This window comes from Solanum stenotomum, chromosome 7 (genome assembly GCF_019186545.1).
Source record: "Solanum stenotomum isolate F172 chromosome 7, ASM1918654v1, whole genome shotgun sequence".
Lineage (NCBI taxonomy): Eukaryota > Viridiplantae > Streptophyta > Magnoliopsida > Solanales > Solanaceae > Solanum > Solanum stenotomum.
This window is the reverse complement of record NC_064288.1, coordinates 58,868,522-58,888,655: the sequence shown is the minus strand read 5'-3', so window position 1 is coordinate 58,888,655 and position 20,134 is coordinate 58,868,522. Positions and strand designations below refer to the sequence as shown.

General features: G+C 36.2%; 3 protein-coding genes and 1 non-coding gene across 6 annotated transcripts; 2 read left to right on the top strand and 2 right to left on the bottom strand.

Moving 5' to 3' along the window:
• The first annotated feature begins 297 nt into the window (after window positions 1-297).
• LOC125870675 (CBL-interacting serine/threonine-protein kinase 7-like) lies at window positions 298-1,976 on the top strand. The gene has a single exon (XM_049551170.1). It carries the CDS (start codon window positions 394-396, stop codon window positions 1,705-1,707), a length of 1,314 nt encoding a protein of 437 aa, XP_049407127.1. The 5' UTR covers window positions 298-393; the 3' UTR covers window positions 1,708-1,976.
• Window positions 1,977-5,582: 3,606 nt separating this feature from the next.
• Window positions 5,583-5,654, top strand: TRNAK-UUU (transfer RNA lysine (anticodon UUU)). Its single transcript has one exon. It is a non-coding gene; the product is annotated as a tRNA-Lys (tRNA).
• A 4,574-nt stretch (window positions 5,655-10,228) lies between these two features.
• Window positions 10,229-13,243, bottom strand: LOC125870659 (pentatricopeptide repeat-containing protein At3g23020). The gene has a single exon (XM_049551147.1). The coding sequence runs from the start codon at window positions 13,116-13,118 to the stop codon at window positions 10,239-10,241; it is 2,880 nt and encodes a 959-aa protein (XP_049407104.1). The 5' UTR covers window positions 13,119-13,243; the 3' UTR covers window positions 10,229-10,238.
• A 362-nt stretch (window positions 13,244-13,605) lies between these two features.
• Window positions 13,606-19,882, bottom strand: LOC125870662 (acylamino-acid-releasing enzyme-like). Of its 3 annotated transcripts, none has more exons than XM_049551152.1 (18): window positions 19,749-19,882; window positions 18,988-19,146; window positions 18,539-18,845; window positions 18,148-18,369; window positions 17,841-18,053; window positions 17,620-17,688; window positions 17,294-17,432; window positions 16,899-17,050; window positions 16,729-16,811; window positions 16,369-16,490; window positions 16,196-16,274; window positions 15,870-16,047; window positions 15,640-15,700; window positions 15,413-15,535; window positions 15,062-15,259; window positions 14,501-14,569; window positions 14,034-14,110; window positions 13,606-13,949 (listed from the first exon to the last, which is right to left on the bottom strand). In XM_049551152.1, exons 2-18 carry the CDS (start codon window positions 19,133-19,135, stop codon window positions 13,886-13,888), a joined length of 2,304 nt encoding a protein of 767 aa, XP_049407109.1. In that variant the 5' UTR covers window positions 19,136-19,146; window positions 19,749-19,882; the 3' UTR covers window positions 13,606-13,885. The 3 variants fall into 3 exon arrangements, with proteins under 3 accessions (XP_049407109.1, XP_049407107.1, XP_049407108.1); XM_049551150.1 differs by having other exon boundaries at window positions 13,612-13,949; window positions 18,985-19,146; window positions 19,726-19,858; XM_049551151.1 differs by having other exon boundaries at window positions 13,613-13,949; window positions 18,985-19,146.
• Between the last annotated feature and the right edge of the window lie 252 nt (window positions 19,883-20,134).

The window sequence follows — 20,134 nt, the reverse complement described above, 5'->3', positions numbered from 1 at the left end:
GCATGTATTTAAAAGTACATTCATGAATCATCACGATAATATGAAGCGCGATTAAATTTACTAGTACTAACAGGAGGCAGTCAACCTATTTGCATAATATCATAAATTATTAAAAACGTGTTTTCTTTATAATACATGATCATTTTTTTCTCTAGTCATACTTGTACACTCTTAAATTAGTTGTGAAAAAATTAAATTTTTTTTCTCTAAAATACCAAATTTAACAAAAGTCCAAAAATTAGAAAAATTGACAGATTAGATACAGCCAACCAATTTTCACTATAAAACTCAACCTTCACACCCTATTTCTTCTTGCCTCTGTCACTAATCTTCTGCAACTTCCCCTCTCCTCCATCCGCCGTCGTCCCCGCCGCCGTGGTTGTCGTCGCCGGGATGGATGTAAAACAACCCCAACCACCTCTTTCCACCGTCAAAATCAGAAGAACCACCAGTTCCGACGGTAGTGGATCTGGATCTATCATTCTTGGGAAATACCAATTGGGTCGTCTATTGGGTCGAGGTAGCTTTGCTAAAGTGTACCTTGGTCGTTGTTTAGATGATAATACTGAAGTTGCTGTTAAAATTATTGATAAATCCAGTACTGCCATTGATGCTTCTATGGAGCCACGGATTATCCGTGAAGTCTCCGCCATGCGCCGCCTTAATCACCACCCGAATATCCTCGAACTTTTTGAAGTTATGGCTACGAAAACTAAGATCTATTTCGTTATGGAACTAGCTCACGGCGGTGAGCTTTTCACAAAGCTTAACCGCCGTGGCCGGTTTTCTGAATCCACCGCCCGGTTTTACTTCCATCAGCTTGTCTCCGCTTTACATTTCTGCCACCAAAACGGCGTTGCTCATCGTGATATCAAGCCACAAAATCTCCTCCTAGACAAAGAGGGTCACCTCAAAATCTCCGATTTCGGACTCTCCGCCTTGCCGGAGCAGTTACAGAACGGTCTCCTTCATACCGCGTGTGGTACGCCGGCGTATACTGCTCCGGAGGTAGTTTACAGAAGAGGGTATGACGGAGCTAAGGCGGATGCTTGGTCATGTGGGGTTATTCTCTTTGTGTTCCTCGCCGGTAGGTTACCGTTCAATGATAGCAATTTGCCTAACATGTATAAAGCTATACACCGGCGTGAATATCAGTTTCCCGATTGGGTTTCAAAGTCAGCTCGGAGGATAATTAACCGGCTGCTTGATCCTAATCCGGAAACGAGATACGGAATTGAGGAGCTCATGAACACTCTATGGTTTAAGAAATCATTTTCGATGAAACCAGAACAAAGCACGAAGCAATTTGGCGAGGGGATTTTGGAGAAAGAAAGCAAACACATGGAGAGTATAAATGCATTTGATTTAATTTCAATGTCTTCAGGGTTGGATTTATCGGGGATATTTGAAGAAGAATTGAACAAGAAGGAGATGAGATTTACGACGAATGTAGAAGTAAACGTGATAGAAGAGAAGGTGATGAATGTTGGTAAAAATGCAGGACACAGAGTAGAGAAAAGGAAGAATGGTGGAATTGGGTTGGTGAAAGGGAGAACTGTTTTGTTAGTTGAAATCTTGGAGGTGGCAAAGGAATTGTTGTTGGTGGAGTTCAAAGTCGTTAATGGAGGATCAGAATTCGAGGATCGTCAATGGGAAGAACTGAAAGCTGGATTGAAAGAAATAGTTGTTTCATGGTACAACAATTAGTGATCGAGAAGAATTGAAAGTAGTAGTCATTTCAATGGTATACCGATGAGTGATCGATATTGGTGGTGGTGGTGGACGGCGATTTTGGCGGGTAATGACGGTGGCCGGAGGCGTTGTATAGAGGAAGTAGACATCATGGATTCATGTTTCAGGATGTTTAGTTAGTAAACTAGGCTTACCATTATGATGCTATTTTAGTTTTTTTTGAATTATGTAAATGGATATGAAAATCAGTTTCTTGTTTTAGCTGAACAATTTTTTAATCATTTCTTTTTTTTGTATGTATATTTGAGTTTGATTTACAAGAAGATAGTAGAATTTAATACTCGTCCTTAACCAAAAAGTTTCGATTTGAGTTCGTGGTACAGAGTCCGGGCTCCTCCGTACCTCTTTTTAGGGAGACTCCATACCTCTTTTTAGGGAGCACTTTATCTTCAATGTGGAACTTCTCGAAGCAAATTCAGATTTAGCCGGGCTCCTAAGTCGCTTGATTTATCTCCAATGTGGAACTTCTCGAAGTGAATCTAGATTTAGCCGGGCTCCTAAGTCGCTTTATCCCTAATGTGGGAATTTTTGGCGTGATTTCAGATTTAATCAGGCTCCTTCGCACCCATTTGTTAGGGAGCGCTTTACCTCAAATATGGGACTTCCCAGCTTGAATCTGGATTTAGTCAGGCTCCTGTGTACCCTTTTGTAAGGGAGCCTTTACCCTCACCCGCAATGTGGAATTTGTTTTTAGTCGGGTTCCTGCGTACCCCTTTGTTAGGAAGCCTCTACCCTGACGTGGGACTTTTCGTGCTCCAATATAGATATACTCAATGTGGGATTTTTCGGCGTGAATTTTTGAGCTCTAATATAGATACGCTTAATGTGAGACTTTTCGGCATGAATTTTCGAACTCCAATATAGATATTTTCAATGTTAGACTTTTCAGTATGAGTTTTCGGACTCCAATATAGGTACCAAACTAGTGGAGAAACTAAAGAAAAAAATTAAAACAAAAAAAACTTGCAACTTATTGAGTTTCTCCAGTGTTTTCCAGTCTAAAACATAACAGCTAGACATCACAAAATGACATTAATATACAGAAAAAAAACTGATGGCTGCTATCAAAGCAGTAAAAAAAATCTTGGTCCCCAACCAACAGTATAGTTCCAACTTCCAATAAGGTAAAATGCAAAAACAAAAAACAGTGTAATTATTTTTGTTTTTTCTCAACTCAAAAAGAATCAACCAAGAAAAGTAAGTATATGCTTGTAAACAAAGATAAACACGTATTGCCTTCCAGATCATCATACACACGGGTTAAAATTCAATTTTGATTCTCCAAAATTTGATTTAGACATAAAGCTCGAACTCAAACAAATACATATGGAGATAGAAGTTTTATCATAGAGTTTTGAAGGAACGATTCAAGATTTAAATATGATGAACTCGAGATCAAAGTTTATTTTAATCAATTTGATTTATTGGTTTAACAACTCAATTCTATTTTTTTTACTTCTAAAACTTTAATTTATGTGTTGAGACCTTGTTATTTTCTCTCTACTAATATAATGTTTGAGAAGATGGTGGTCCAGCTAACAATGTAAAGACTCAAATTCCAAGTCATAAAGATTCTTATGATTTTTTCTAAGGTTTTGATGGTGTTATCCTATTAGTATTATTCCGTGAACCTTTATAGATATTTTCATTTATTCCAATAAAATAATAATAATAGCTCAATTGAGTAATTTTTATTCTTCTAGTGGGATTTGTGCCTTTTTAATATGCTGTAAATAAAGATAATCAATAAATTGCCGTCCAGCTCATCACTCCTACTTGTTGGATCATCAGATGCTGTAGATATTCAGAATTTTAAAGAATTGTGTGCAATTTATGGAAAGTATAAATTTAATCGATTTGATTTTCAGGTTTCTATTACCACGGGTTAGATGAATAAGTAGTTGTGATGTATCGGGTTAAATGAAAGATTAGGCTTTCTTTTTTTGATTCTTCTTCCGATGTTCAGTATCCGCATTGGAGTTCGACTATACATAGGGCCTCATTCGAGAGAAAACACTCTCTATTAAGAACTTTTTTCATACTCAGAATTTAAACTCGAGACCTCTGATTAAGGAAAGAGAGGTAGAACTGATGGTTGACATCACAACAGTAAAAAATATCTTTTGTCCAAATAGTAATTCCATTAACAAGCTAGATATGCAAATGTAATCAATGAAAAATCAAGAATCAAAATATATGATTGGCTGCAAAATATAGATTATAGTAAAACAATACAAAAAAATTTAAACTAAAAATGACAATTAGTAGTAGCTAGTTACAACAACAACAACAACAACATACCCAGTGAAATCCCACTAGGTGGGGTCTGGGGAGGGTAGAGTGTACGCAGACCTTACCACTACCTCGTGGAGGTAGAGAGGCTGTTTCCGAAAGACCCTCGGCTCAAGTACACCAAATCCAAGTACAAGACAATTAGTAATAGCTAGTTGATGGTGTTATTTCAATGACATAATGCTGCTGCACAAATTCTGACAGAATACAGAGAACACTACAGAAGTTGCACCACACAAAACACTGATGGTGTATTTCTCAAACCGATAAGTCAGTAGTTTATACATGAATACTCTCACAATAATTTAGGTATGAAATTATATATAAAAAAATAATTTAAATGTGTTTTTGACATTTATCTCTAAAGAAAAATGAAGTAAATGGTTGTGGAGGAAGTCAATTGTGTCTATAATACTAGATAATGTTGTCCGTGCTATGCACAGGCCCAATAATATAAATGGTATGTTTTGGGGCTAATAACCGAATTTTTGAAGCGATTGTTTGCGTGATAAAGGAATAAGTTTTTTATCACAAACCTGTACTTTCTTTGATGCTATTTAAGGCATAATAAGACTACCCACATACAATATTTTTGAAATATTTTATGTTGTCAATTATCATGATTTATAGTATTTTTATGATAGATTCACTTCAAGAATCAGTGGAATTTTTTGTACTTTTTTCAAAACATATTTTATGTTGTCAATTATCATGATTTATAGTATTTTTACGCAATTTTTAAATATAACAAAACTAAAAAAAATAAGACAAATAAATTAAAATGGACCCAATATATGTTATTTTTGTTGTCTCAATTTATGTGACACAAATGAAATTTGGAGAGTCATCCAAATTTTCATTTTTTAAAAAGATGTTTTAAGTTATTAATTATTGTGATTTATAATATTTTTATGTAATTTTCAAATAACGTACATTACTGGTCACTTTGTCCTAATTTATGTGATATGGATAAAATTACAAAATTAATCCTTTTAAAATGTCTTTAAGATATTTTAAGTTGTTAATTATTATAATTTATAATACTTTTTTGGTAATTTTAAAATGATATGAATTATTTTTTTTGTCCCAATATATGTGAGACTCATAGAATTCTGAGAGTCAACCTATTTTATTATATAACTTTTAAATATTTTAAATTGGTAATTATTGTAATTTTTAATGCTTTTTAAGTCATTTGTAAATGATATATGTTGCTTCTTTGATTGAGACTTTTCCATTTGTGACATATATATATATATATATTATTTTAAAAGAGAGTTTAAACCAAGTATAATATATAATATTCAAGATTGAGACTTTTAAAAGGGAGTTTATGTTCAAGATTGAGACTTTTAAAAGGGAGTTTATGTTCAAGATTGGGACTTTTAAAAGGGAGTTTATGCCCAAGTATAATATATAATATTCAAGATTGGGAAAGTTCTAATCTTGAATATTATATATTATACTTGGGCATAAACTCCCTTTTATTATATAGTAGAATAAGTTAAAATACAAAAGTAAGAATTAATAAACAATAAGCCGTCTTAGCTCAGTGGTAGAGCGCGTGGCTTTTAACCACGTGGTCGTGGGTTCGATCCCCACAGACGGCGGGAGCTAATTTTTTTCCTTTATTTTATTGCAACTAAATAAACTCTAAACTTGTAAATTTACCTAGTCACATAAAACAAGTACAAGTAAACCATTTTATAATTAAAATTAAAAGTTATTTTTAGTATCGTAGGGGCAATCCGGTGGACAAATAATCTTGCATTAATGGTTGATTTCACGGCTCGAATTCCTGAACTATAGGCCACACAACAACTTTACTTTTATTCGAAGACTTATTTTAACTCCTACTTAACTCTCTGAATGGTAATAGTGTTAAATAAGAAAGAATATACGAGTATTAGTGAAGAATAATATCAGATTAAATGTTTAAAAAAATTAATTTGATTGAAATATAATACATTTATACCATGGAGGGTTAATTTTTTTTTTTTTTTTTACTCCTTATATGACGTCTATTTATATAAGTACCATGGGAATAAAAGAAGGGATAATTGTACAGAATGACAAACTTATAATCTAAAAAAATAAATGAAGTAACTACTGTTTGATTTAATTGTGCCCCGTAGCAAATGTTTGCTAGTCGCCTCTCTCCCTCCAAATTCTCGCTCGCCACTCTCCTTTTCTCGCTCGCTCCCTCTGTGCTCGCCTCTCTCGCTTTATACAACAGAATTGTATAAATTGCATTTTTGTTTGTATAAAGCGAGAGAAAATTGTATATACACATGCACATACATATATATTCGTCCAATACACTTATAATTATACAATAAAAATATTTCCCTGCCCAGTTCTCTTTTGCCTTTCTCTCTTTCTTGTTTTATACAAACACAGATTATACAATATAATGTAAAATTTATGTTTGTATAATGTATAATTTATGTTTGTATAAAGCGAAAGAAAAATGTATATACACATGCAAATACATATATATTCGTCTTATACACTTATAATTATACAATACAAATATTCCCCTGCCCAGTTTTCTTTTGCCTTTCTCTCTTTCTCGTTTTATACAAACACAGATTATACAAATATAATATATAATTTATGTTTGTATAAAGTGAAAGAGAGAGCGATTTTTGATATACAAATATTTTTGTCAACGATTTATACAAACGAGAGGCTAACAACAATTTATACAAATGGCTTGCCAGTGAAATTATACAAATCTGAAGAGGAGCCAACGAATTATACAATTGCTTCTTTTTGTATATATGTATAGCGAAATAGACATAGCTTTCAATGTATATGTATATCGAATTATACATATATATGTTTGCTATGGAGTGCAATTATGCAAACTTTGCTATAACATACAAATATGATTTTTTTGTTTGCTATATGTAAAAGTTTCTCATAAAAGAATATCACAACGTATAAATAAAGTGAATTTGAATACACAAAACAATTAGAACTTATGAATGAAGATATTAGCACTTTCAAGTCTTTCAATAAGCAGTCGTTGCAGGCGTAGTCAAACTTAACATTGATTGAAACAAATGTTGGAAGGACCCAAAAAAACAAACAAAGCACTTATCCTTGAATGACAGACATATTTTCAAGTGCTATATAGAGAATTACAAGCATTTTGGTATATCCTAGTATGCTAGTAATGAGCCAAGGGTCTATCGAAAACAACCTCTCTACCTCACTTCTGAGGTAAAAGGTAAGGTCTGCGTACACTATACCCTCCTCAAAACCTCACTTTGTGGGAATACATTGGGTATGTTGTTGTTGTAGTAGTAGTAGTATGATCAATTTGAGCCAATAATGACTATTTTCTTGGAAAAACAGGTTTCAACATCACCGCGAATTCTCTTTAACATTCTGTTGCAGAAACACTCTATGAGCAAATACTTAAACAACACTCCAATGTTAAGAGAGCCTTTGAAAAGTCTGTTTGTTGTCCTCCAAATAAGTACACGAATGGTGTTATTTCTCATGAGTAACACTGCAGGTAAGAAAAATAGTGCTTCGATTTAGAGGGAAGGGACACAAGTACCTGTTGAGTTCGTGTATGTCATCAGGAAACATCATCGATCACCTTAACTTCTACTCCTTTCTCCTTTAATGTTCGTGCATAACTGCGCACATACAGAAGAATAAAACATGTTTTTGTGATGAAATGTTCATATCAAACATTGAACTAGGCAAGACATTCTAAGTTACTAGAATAGCTTTGAATGGATATAGCTTTGGCGGGTTTCAGATGTCTCCCGCAATGTAAAATAAACTAGATTCAGCTAGTGATCAAGTCTAGCATCATTCATTAGGAAAACGAATCAACAACAACAACATACCCAGTGTAATCCCACAAGCTATGTTGCTCGGACTCTTCAAAAATGCCAATGGGTGCGTGTCGGATTCGCCAAAAGTAGTGTATTTTTGAAGAATCCGAGACGGGTGTGGCATCAAAAGTGAAGAGTCCGCGCAACTAAGCCCACAAGTGGGGTCTGGGGAGGGTGTGTGTACGCAACCTTACCCCTTACCTTGTAAAGGTAGAGACAAGAGAGGTTGTTACGAAAATGAATCATCGAACAAAATATCCACTAGTAAATCTATAGCAAATTGTGCAGTAAACTAAGAGATTTGGAAGAACATTCAGTTGGTGCCAAAACAGCACCCTTTCTAGGACATTGCCAGCAAAGAAAATATCCATAGGTAGGGTGCCGGAGGATAAATATAGCGATTGCAAGAATATCCTAAATAAGAAGAGGTCTGACACTGATAGCTCCTCAGAAATTATGAGTAAGAGGTTGAGAAAGTACTAAACAAACACCAAATATAGGTCTGTATAAAAAGTTTCAGGAATTGGAACTATTTATGAAGCTCTTTTAACTGGAACTGATTCCTACACATAAGAGGGCTCGAGGAAATTGGGACACGTTTTCTGTTTTGTCAGTTACAACTGAAGGATAAGTATAGTCTATAAATCAGTGAATCAGGATGTATACACTATATTTTAGTTACAAGCGAAGGATAATGCAATGTGTCTTCATCTGGACACGAGTGCATAAGGTTGTGGCAAGAAGTTGATCTCCCCAACATATATGCTATGAGTGTCGTAGATGGATATGAATATTAGAAACGTTATTCTCACAAGTAAACACCGAGCAGAACAGTCTGGATGATAAAATTAATGGGTAAACAAACAAAGAACCTTTTCAGAGCATCAGTATAAGGGATTCTCAAAAAAAAAAAAACGAGCACTTACATATGGGACGTGAAATATCTAGCCAAACTCCATGAGGCCTCTGCAGATGACTCTACTTGATAGCAGGAACATCAGCGGGACTGCTACAGGCTTTGAAACAGATAAAAACCAGAAATATTCAAATTGGATTGATCAGAATAAGCAAGCAAATGAATAATACAGAATAAACACTTCATGCAAAACAGATACGAGTCTACAGCAAAATTAAGTCTTCCCAGCAACAACATTATTGCCATCTAGTGTAAGCAAGCTATAAGAAAAGCTAGAGTTTCCAGCATTAATGTGTGACACCTTTCCACTATTAAATTAACAAGCAATCATTAGTCCAGAGAAAATTCAAAGAAATTCATGACACCATAATATCAGTCAAAATTTTAGTCATATTATATCCATAGTTACCTCAACACATTCACTAAATGTATTACTTCAGTGCTTCCCCAGACAGACGGTAAAATCATGGCATATCCATCACAGAGCCAAGGTTTACTAAGAAGATTAAAACAGTAAAGGCCAGGGAAGATCCTTCAGGGCACATCACAACAGGAACCTGTTGTTGCTTTGTCACATAAGTGTTGCACCAACAGTTAGACATGAAATGAACAAAAGTAACAATGACAAACGAATACTAATTAGTATACAGGGTATTTTACAGTTATTAATATTTATAAGACTATTTAAATGTAAGTAACAATGAAAAATTATTGATCGCCCCCAGTTTCAACAGGAAAGATGCACCGAGGGACCAACAATTGAATACAGTGAAGGGTGAATAAAATGTATTTCTTTCAACTAAAGATTCAACCAGGTAATCAGCTGCTGTAAACAAAGATAAATGAACTGCAGAAAAAGATTCTTGGACCAAATGGAGTCAGTTATACAGCACAGAAAATTAGTAGGCCAGCATATAACAAATACTACAAGGTGTACAACATGTGTATGAGCTTCTTGTTGAAGACAGGAGACTCCCCTAGGCATCCCCAACTGACGAGATGACAAACCATTAACTCAACGTTTTTATAATACGAGGTTGCTGTTACTAAGAAGCTTCTGGCGTACATGAAGGTGCTATTTCAGAGAGCCTTTATAATGGAATAGTTTTATAATCAACAACAGAGTTTGAGACTGAAGGATACTACTAGAGATAGTACTTAATAAATGATGCCTAGATCTGGCAAAAGTTCAATACATCTGTATTTACAACAACAAAATTGTGAAAATTACATGAGAGGCTTGAGCCACTTTACTAGAATCTACCTGCGTCAGTAGAGTATGAAGCAGCTTCTCTTTGAGAGAGTTCTCGTATAAAGTTTAATCTCTGTAGACCCTGCCTCATGGTGCAATCTCCCATCTTTTTTTAGAACGGTAAATATAATCATCTCCTATTGTAAAACCATAAATATTTTTAAAAGAGCTAGGCATCTTTACTATCAGGAGAGTCAGTATCAAGCACACCGATAACAGAAGATAGGGCTGAAGTCCACTCTTGCACGCCACTCTGAGGATCCTTTTTCCTCATAGATTCCAGCTTACTAATTGCCTCCTTTGGAACACCACATTTAAGAAGAACAATTCCAAGTGATTTGAATGTTGAATCATCAGGTTGGATGGCAGAAGAAAGCATTTCCTTGTAAGTCGCCAAAGCTTCTTTATACCTCCCATCAGTTGCACACAATCCAAGCACATTGTTGTAACTCAACAAGTCAGTCAGAAGTCCTAGTTCTTTCATTTTCCGGGCATTTAGAATGGCTTCCTTAAACATTCCATTTCTCCTGTACATGCACAGCATCATTGCATAAGAAAATTCATTTGCATTTCCCTTTTTCTTCAGGTGCTCAAAAATCTCTTCTGCTTGTTTAACCATAGAGCGCTCACTGTACAAGTCAATCATGCAATTTGAAGAATATACATCAAGCCCTTCCTCAAATGACTGAAGCATTTTATACGTTTCTTGTGCTTCTCTCAAATACCCAACCTTGGTGTATAGCTTAATTAAGGAAGTGTATATAACAGCATTTGCCTCTAAACCAGAGTTTCTCATTTCAACCAAGTATTTTGTAGCGTCTTTAACACTTCCCATGTCAGCAAAGGCATTTATCAGTACACCATAAACAACAACATCAGGCTTGATGCCAAACACAATCATTTCATCGAATAAGCTTACTGCCATTTCCATCTGACCTACTTTAACAAAACTAGATATCACAGCACAATAAGGGATACAATCATCAACTAATCCCGCCTCCTTCATTTCCCTCACATAAGATGCTGCTTTCAGAGGCAGATCTGCACCAGCTAGCATTTGGATGAGTGAACTATAACTGCATTTATCAGGAGATAAGCCATGCTTCTCCATGCTATCGAACAAGTAGCACGCCTCGTTGTATTTCTTGCTAATTCCATACGCCTTGATCATTACATTGAATTCAAGAACAGTAAGTCTTTTCCCCTCACTACAACAATTAAAAGCTCTCTCAGCTTCCAAAATATGGCCACGTTCACCATAGGCATCAATGTTGGCAGAATAACATTCAGAAGACATTTTTCCTGCAAGATGAAACCTCTGGAACCAGGACCATGACATTTCTACCATCCCAGCTTCTAGATACATCCTAGTCAAAGCTGACTGAGTGAATTCGTCAATCTGTAGATCTTTCTTATCCATCTCCAAAATGAGCTTCTCTGCTTCACTAACCATATTCCTTATAGAAAATGCATACAAAAGAGTGCGATAGGTCACTGCATCTGGCTCTAGAGAAGCATCTTTCATAATTTTAAAGTAGGTGGCAGCCATTTCTATGTTGTCATGCTTGGCGTGAAGGGAAATAAGAATATTGTATGTTCTTGTATCAGGATGACACTGAAGCCCCTCCATCTTTCTCATCAAGGAAGCAACTTCTTCCATTCGGCCATTATTACCACACATGTGAATCATTGTATTGAAAGTAACTGTTGTCGGCAGGATCCCTTCCCTCAGCATCTGGTGAAAAGTCTCATATGCTTCTTTCACTTGTCCTGCCTTCCCATAAGTGTCAATTAAATTGTTATAGGTATGTGAGCTCAAACAAACACTTGAGCCCGAAGAACCATTGACCCTAATACCACTTCTTGGTCCACCATTTACACGTTCCTCCACTTGACATTTGCATAAAGACCACTTTTTCAAAAACTCTTCCGCTTTCTTAAACTCCCCCGCCATTTTATACATCTGAACAACAATTCCCATTGTCACCTCATCTGGTACCATACCTCGTTCATTCATCAACTTCAACCATTCCATTGCCTGCTCCCTACACCCACCCTTGCTGTAGACATCAATCAGAGTCCCATAAGTTGAATTTATAGGCTCGATTCTCCTTTCCCTCATTTCGCCCCACAGTCTCTCAATCTCATCCCACCTCTGTGATTTCCCAAGAATCCTAAGTACAATATTATAATGTATAACATTCAATTCATGGCATCCTCTTCTCTTAAACCACTCAAAAATCTCCATTGCTCGTTGCCACTCCACCTGCTCCTTCAATATAATAGTCCTTTCTTTTTTAGTCAAACTCTTTTCCCATGGCTTTAATGCCTCATCCAAATTACTAACTGTCTCCAAAGCTTCCAGCATTACAGGAATACATCCTCCATATCTGGCCCATTTTTTCGAACCCTTAGTCTGTACTTTCTCCATCGCATTCCCCGAGCTCAATTGACCACCAACTTTTTTCTTATTCTCAGTTCTATCAACTGGTTTCCTAAAAACACCATTTTGGGTCTCCTTCACGTCATTGCACCATTTTGTCGAACAGTTGGTCTGCACCACATTTACCGAGCTCAATTTTCCATCAATTTTTTCCTCACTCTCAGTTCTATCAATTGGTTTTCTCAAGAAACCATTTTGGGCCTCCTTCACGTCATTGCGCCATTTTGTCGAACACTTGGTCTGCACCCCATTATTCCAGCTCGACTGACCATCAATTTTCTCCTCACTCTCAATTTCATCAACTGGTTTTCTCAAGAATCCATTTTGGGTCTTCAAAACACCATTTTTCCAAACACGGGTATGCGAGTTTTTCCCAATTTGATAATCCAACTTCTCTTTTACATCATTACCATACCCAACACCCGGCCTGAATTTGACCCCAAGATTCTTGCTTTTCTCAATTCTTCCATTTGGGTCATTCAATTTGTTCTGGTCCTTGTATTTCTTGGTGGGTGGGATTGAAATTCCTACACTGGGAGTGGGTTTAGTTGAGTTCAGTATATGGAAACAATTACTGGTGTCAACATACTGAAATTTCACATACATTTTTCTCAATCTTTCAGGTTAAGATATGAAGGAAGAAAAGCATTAGGAGCTGCAGAAGAAAATGGTGGAAAAGAAGGAAAATGTAAAGAAGACGAATGGGTAAGGAGGGAAAAATCAAGTCAGAATTGTGCCTATTTTTGGTTAAAGATTTATCACAAGCAGTAGTAAGCCGTTTTAGCTGTGTTTTTAACAAGGAGGTCATGGGTTCGATCCCGATAGATGGCTGTTTTATATTTGTTTTGGTACGAGTGTGTTTGACTAAGCTTATAAACTGGTTAAAAACAGTTTTCGATTTATCTACATATTTAATAAAAAAAAATCCATTTTGGAATGAAATGTTTTTTGTACAAGATTTTTCGAATAAAAAGAAAATTATTCATTTGTTTTGTCTTTGACATACTGAATTTCTGCTATTTTTGATGTTACACTTGGAAGTTGGAAAGAGTCCTCTGCCTTTATGTAAAGACTTTCAATACATTCAAGTACTTCATATTACACTTTTGAAGAAGTGCACCATGCATTTGTTGCTCGGACTCTCCAAAAATGACACACAGCCAGCCATGTTGGATCCTAAAAATATGATATGACACGCACTTGATGCATTTGTGAAGAGTCCTAGCAATATAGTTTCAAGTGCGGCATTAGATCATTACAAGCATTTTATCAGTTCAGTAGTCTGATCATTGATCAATTTGAGTCAACAGTTCTCATATTAACCATGGATCTCTTAACATTCTTGTTGTAGAAACACTGAGTTATCTGGCAATCTATGAACAGTACTTCTTAAACCACAGTCCAATGTTAAGAAAGCTTTCAAAGTCTGTTCGCGGTCTGCCAAAAGAGTATATGCGTTAATGAACTCCTCAGGTAGGGGGGGATATTTAGTTCTCGAATTAGGGGAAGGAACACAATTACCTGTCGAGTTCGTGTATGTCATCAGGAAACATCATCACCTTAACCTCTACGCCTTTCTCCTTCAATGCTCTTGCATACTGCACAGATACAGAAGAATGAAGAAATGTTTATATCAAACATTGAATCAGGCAAGACATAGTAAGGTTCCTCCAGCAGAACGAAAGAGAGAGCACTGTAGGAAGTGTTCATACTTGAAGGAATACTTAACTTCACGTCACAAGATGATCAAATGAGCTGAATGATAGTTCTTTGAGAGTCTCAATTAATAGGAGAATGCATCATTCATGTTAGACTCGGAGAAATTTGGAAAACTCAAGCGATAGATAATAGCTTCTTGGATTCATAAGCAGTGACATGTTTAAGTGCAGCTATGGAAGCAATTAAAATTTGGGGTGTATACTCAGTTTTCCATTGTTAGTCTAGTTTTACGTCCCTCCCCCCCACAAAAGGAAAAGGAAAATACGTACCTGTAATCCATCAGTAATGGGCACGCGAAGGTCCTTAACACCTAAAAGCATCAGTGTGGGAGTTTTGACCTGCAGGATTACCTCCAAGTGAGTATAGGAGCATCAATAAAACAATGCAGATTCATCCAAATTCCAATAGGCACCAGCCAGTGACGGAGCCAGGAATTTTACTAAGGGGTATCACAATATAAAAAAAGTAGACACACATAGAAAATAAGGGGAGTCAACATATAGTATATATACATTAAACTAAAATTCTGACCTAACTAAACAGTGTAATTTTCCGAGGAGACACCCCTTAACTAACATAAGGTGTCTCCGCCACTGGCACCAGAAAATCTCATGTCTAAAAGGAATTAACTGTAATTTCTTTTTTGCTCCCATTTCTAGTTCGATTTTGTTTGAATGTCAATGAGAAGTAGAAGTAACCAGATGAAAATTGATTACTATAATCTTCGCATTTTTAAGTTGCTAGTTCTACACTCCTGAGTCCTGACTCCTGTGCAATAAAACCTAGTAGACCTATTCAACGATAACACCAACACAGTTGATGAAGCTAACCTTGGATACATGTGAAATTGGGGACTTGTCGTAGAATAGAGCAAGGTGTTCAGCTGAAGGTGCTGCTGTAAAACTTGATTTTGCTTCACTTCCAAATGCCTCAAAATAGCACCAATCAGGTATATCAGTTGTACCAACCATTAGAGCAAAGTTGCAGACTGGGTTCCTAGCAGCTGCAGCAGCAAACTTGTCTGGTGCCTGCACAGGTACATTTGTAAGAACAGAATAATTTTAACTTTTTCAATCACCTTATAGACGAAGTATCAGAACGGATGGTCTAATGGCCATGCACAAACATTTACTAGATATGGATTTAGGTGTAGGAAACAGGTTGTTTGTGAACTACTCGACCTGGCCTATCAAGTGTGTTGTCAAAAATCCACCATGAGAAATGCCAACAGCAGCAATTTTGGACTGATCTGCTAGTCCCATACCAATGACATGGTCTATGGCAGCAAGTACATCGTTAACGTCCTGTGGAAGTGAAACAATGGAAAGGAATTTAAAAGAAATGTCCTCATTTCGGATAAATATGAATAGAAATCTATTGTCATAAAGAAGGTTGGACAAAAAAGCACCTGTGAACCCACCCTCCCTGGAAGAGATTGCACTGCTTCCTCACCAAATCCCAAGGAACCTCTGGAAGGACGTCAATAAGATATTCGTGTTGTAATACAATCAAGATAAGGCTTTATTTGTGAGTTTATCTTAACAGAAATTCAGATTGGCAACACTGTCAGCTAGTTCAGCACAAGTTGTAGTACAGATAAACGGATGCCAAAAGGTGCTTATGGTACTCTTAACTTACCTATAATTTACAATAAGCAAGCTAAAACCAAGTGAGCAAAGAAATGCTGAAGACTTTGAGAAGCTTGATAATGACACACAGTGAGGACCCCCATGAAGGACTACAATCATCGGGTCACATGCATCGTGCTTCTTAGATTTGGAGGATGCAAAAATAGCTTCATAAGGTTTGCTTGCACCTACCATGAATCAGATTTATGCACTAAATTAGGAGCAGAGAGAAACAAAAAGGTGAGCTGAAAATAAATATTACATCTGTTGATTCATCTTTAGTTTCTCGGAGACCAGGATACAATGTTTATTCTGATAAATATTATGCAAGTGTACCTTTTGTGAGATTCTCAGAGGCGTCTCTAACAGGAATCGACATTATAGAAAACTCCTTGGATGACAGCAAAGACCTCACCTTTGAAGAATCACAGAAAAATGTTGGGACTGGCTAGTCTTTAATCGTTATAGCCCAAGCCAAAAGGATTTAAACAATATGGACATTATATCACCTTTTCAGAGCATTTGGTTATGGGGCTTGAGATATCTAGCCAATTCCATTTGGTGTTATCGGAAGCATTTTCGACAAGATAACCATACTTGATTTCAGGAACATCAACTGGACTGCTACATACTACAAAGTAATAAACAGAACCATAAAACTCTTATTGATTTTTCATTCCGCAGTACATTTTCACGCATGTCAGACAGAAGATTTCAGGTGTTAACCTTGAATCTCTTTTTTTGACAAGTTAAAAAGTTGGCTTAAATGGAGCAACATTGTCAGTAACGATACATATAGCTGACCTGAACTTGCTTGGGATTGAGGCATAGTTGTTGTTGTAAGTTAAAAAGACAGCATTGACTCTTACCTGCAATTATATTGGCACCATCCAGAGTAAGGACATCCCATGAAAACTCTGATGTGCACGGGCTGATTCGCGATACATCTCCACTGAAAGTAAATGAGCATGTGATTGAACACAGACGAAGATACATAACGTTTGAGTACAACGGAGATAGAATGGCTTCCTTGCTTTACCTCAAGATATTCACGGTAAGTACAACTAGGGTGCTGCCCCAGGCAGCTGATAAAATCATAGTGTGCCCATCAGAAAGCCACGGGTTACTAAGAATATTTGAACAGTATAACCCAGGGAAGCTTCCATCTTCAGCACACATCACAACGGGAACCTACAGTGGTCATTGAACCTACTAATATAATCAGCAGGATCAAGTGAAACAACAAATTTAAGGATAATTCGAAAAAAGGAAAAACAACAAACAACAAATTCATAGTCCATCCTTGAGAAACTTCATTACTTAACTCAAAAGTACTGATATGACAAAAATAAGAGTTGTAACTTGTAAGTGACTAAGTATTTAACAAGGTTCAACTACTCATATAGGTTTGTGAGCAAAGCAGGAAAATAATACCACATCAACAATTTTGTTACGCGGATGTTGCTCTGCATCAATGGACCAATCAATTCTATGAAGTGAATCTGTTGCATTATGTGCTCCAGAATCTACAGCACTTTTTGAAGATAAAAACACCAGGAATTTTCCATCTGGGCTGAGAATTGAGAAAATTAAGAATGGGTTAATAGATTTTCTGTTATAGTCTGAAAAAAGTTGTTTACACTTTACACCACCGAGTGTTGAAGTGTGAGAGAAATCTGATCAGACTTTACAAGATATTTTCCACTAAATTGATAGAACAATGTAAACGTTAAAACAGTTGTTGAGAGCCAAAGACGTACCTAAAACGAGGGAAGAATGCACTACTTATGCTTTCTGTCAGCACAACTGCTGATAGTTTTGTATCCGTTCTGATAAGAAAAGTATCAAATAACAAGACTATCAAAGAAACATATCAATAAATACTTAGTTGGTTCAGCGGAAATAGAAATGAATGGTATAATGTAAGCATGCTGTCAAAGTCTTTGAAAAAAGAAGGGCTTCTTCAGAGCAAGCAACCTACCCATATTGACATGGTTCATATCTGAAACAAGGAGCTCTAACAACATACAAAGAAGCAGGCCTATTAGTGCAGTACTTGATACCAAACTTCCTCGTCCCCGATGGCCATCCAACAAAAACTAGATATTGTAATGAGTCTTTTGCTGATGGAGCCCAAATAACTTGCCCAACACTTAGTGACTTTTCTATGCCATCTACAGCGCGTACCTCTCCACTGCACAACGTCCATTTAACAGTTACCACGTCAAATTTACATGATAATGTTTTTTTCAGAACTACTTAAGCAAGACATCAGTGACAAAATTAACCTGTTAATGCTGATGACAAAAAGCTTAGGTAGCCTTTTCCCATCGTATGCTTCGCCCCAACCCTCTTCCCAATCTCCTTGTCCTTTCCAGCTATTACAGTCTTTATCTGGACAATTCCCTTTCTCGTTGCCATAATATGTAAATGTTGGTTTTGCAGAAACAGGCTCTTCAGCAATATAAGCAATCAAAGTTTCATCGGAATTCCAGGAAATCCCTTCGAACCTGAGACCAGGCAACCGGTAGAAATAACGACTAACAACTCCTAATAATGTTACTAAATTGTAGCATTAAACTGGTTGCAGGATATAGCAGGAAGTAACAAGTATCCACGATGAAAAGAGAACATGATAAGAAAATGCAAGTAGTGTTTTTCGGTAGTAAATTAAGTTACCATCCATCAGAATGTACAGATCTGTGGATAGATGAAGGAACATGAAACTCCCTTTCCACCTGAGATGAACTCCAAATCTCGAAGCGAGTAGGAGAATCATTTTCAGCATTTTGAACAACAAGAAGCTTTGAACCTGATGGAGAGGGAACCATCAAAGATGTTGTCCCCATCTCAATAGGGAAAGCATCCCAATGAAACTGTACAGAATCATCCCTTTCTTTGGAAATGTGACTAAATGATGCATATCTCCTCTTCTTGTTCTCCAGGAGATTATGTTGACTAATTGAGAACATAACCTGTGAGGCTCCTGGATGCCGCAAAACAACCAAAAGTACACCACAAATCATCTTTTGGCTCTCACAGATCATGATATACATAAGAAATAAAAGCTTGACAGGAATGAACCGGTACGACAAAATATCTAGACAGAGTTGAAGTAGCAATACCACTGTTAGATTTCAAAGTCCATGCCTTCTCAATTGTGGGGATTTCAGTAAACTCTTTGAGTAATGTAGACTGAGAAAAGTACTCTTCCTCTGAATTTGCATCTAAACCAACAGGAGTATCTTTGAAAGGGCTTGCTCCAGGATTTTCCATTCGCAAACAAACTGAAAAAGTTTTCAGTTTCAATTAGGCAGAATTAAACTAACAAGAACTGTTAGTTTCCATTTCACTTCATTTCAATTGGTTTCCCTTACTTCCTTTTTATACCGTTTAAAACAGAAAACCTCTTCCCTTCTTTGACAACTCTTCAATTTCTAACTTTCCACATGACATGTTTAAGATCACAAGATTACATGACATTTAGGTTCATCTTTAGTTTAAAACCACAAGATTCAATGGTCTTCTTTACTTTCTTAAATTCCGTACCAAGTCAAAACTAGACAAACAAATTGAAACAGAGGGAGTAACAACTGAACAGAAAAAAACAAAAACACAATCTGATCACTTCTCTTCAATCTTGATTCCCACTGTAATTAAACAAAGTCAAGGAATCAAGTTCCTTCCTTCTTTAATACATTCTAATTGTAAATTGTACTATATTTTAGAATTATTCAGTTCATTATGAACATAAAAATCAAATCTTGGCTAACAGAAACTATAGAAAGAGTATTCAAACATGGTGTAGAAAAAACTCAATGATAATTACATACAGTACAATTCAGTATATTTGATATCACACTTACACATTCAGATCAAGAAAGCTTACATAGAGAGAGGGAAATGGAGAATTGTAATGAAAATGGATGAAAGAAAAAGAAGAAGAAGCAGAAGTGATCACTTTTGTCAGTTTATGTCCCACTTGCCAAGAGCATCTATAACTAAATTTTCTTTATTCATTCCACCCAATGTTTAGTTGGTTTTGTTTGGGGGGAGGGGCATGATCGTATAAGTTTATATTTTCTTATTATAATATAACGCAAGTTATGCTGTTTTTACCTAACTTATGTAGATAGAGGCATAAGTTTAGTTCAGAACCCACAAGTTATGTCGTAAAAGATATAACTTAGTTCCTAAAAAATTAATGCCGATAGAGGCATAAGTTCAATTTCAGAACTCACAAGTTAGTCATGAGAGACATAATTTAATTCCTAT

Excerpts from the sequence above, each read along its gene's own strand:
- LOC125870675 (XM_049551170.1), top strand. The coding sequence starts at position 394 with ATGGATGTAAAACAACCCCAACCACCTCTTTCCACCGTCAAAATCAGA.
- LOC125870659 (XM_049551147.1), bottom strand. The coding sequence starts at position 13,118 with ATGTATGTGAAATTTCAGTATGTTGACACCAGTAATTGTTTCCATATA.
- LOC125870662 (XM_049551150.1), bottom strand. Across the intron at positions 17,051-17,293 it reads GTAACAAAATTGTTGATGTG|GTTCCCGTTGTGATGTGTGC; the intron begins GTATTATTTTCC and ends TGACCACTGTAG. Across the intron at positions 14,111-14,500 it reads CCATTACTGATGGATTACAG|TATGCAAGAGCATTGAAGGA; the intron begins GTACGTATTTTC and ends GTATCTGTGCAG.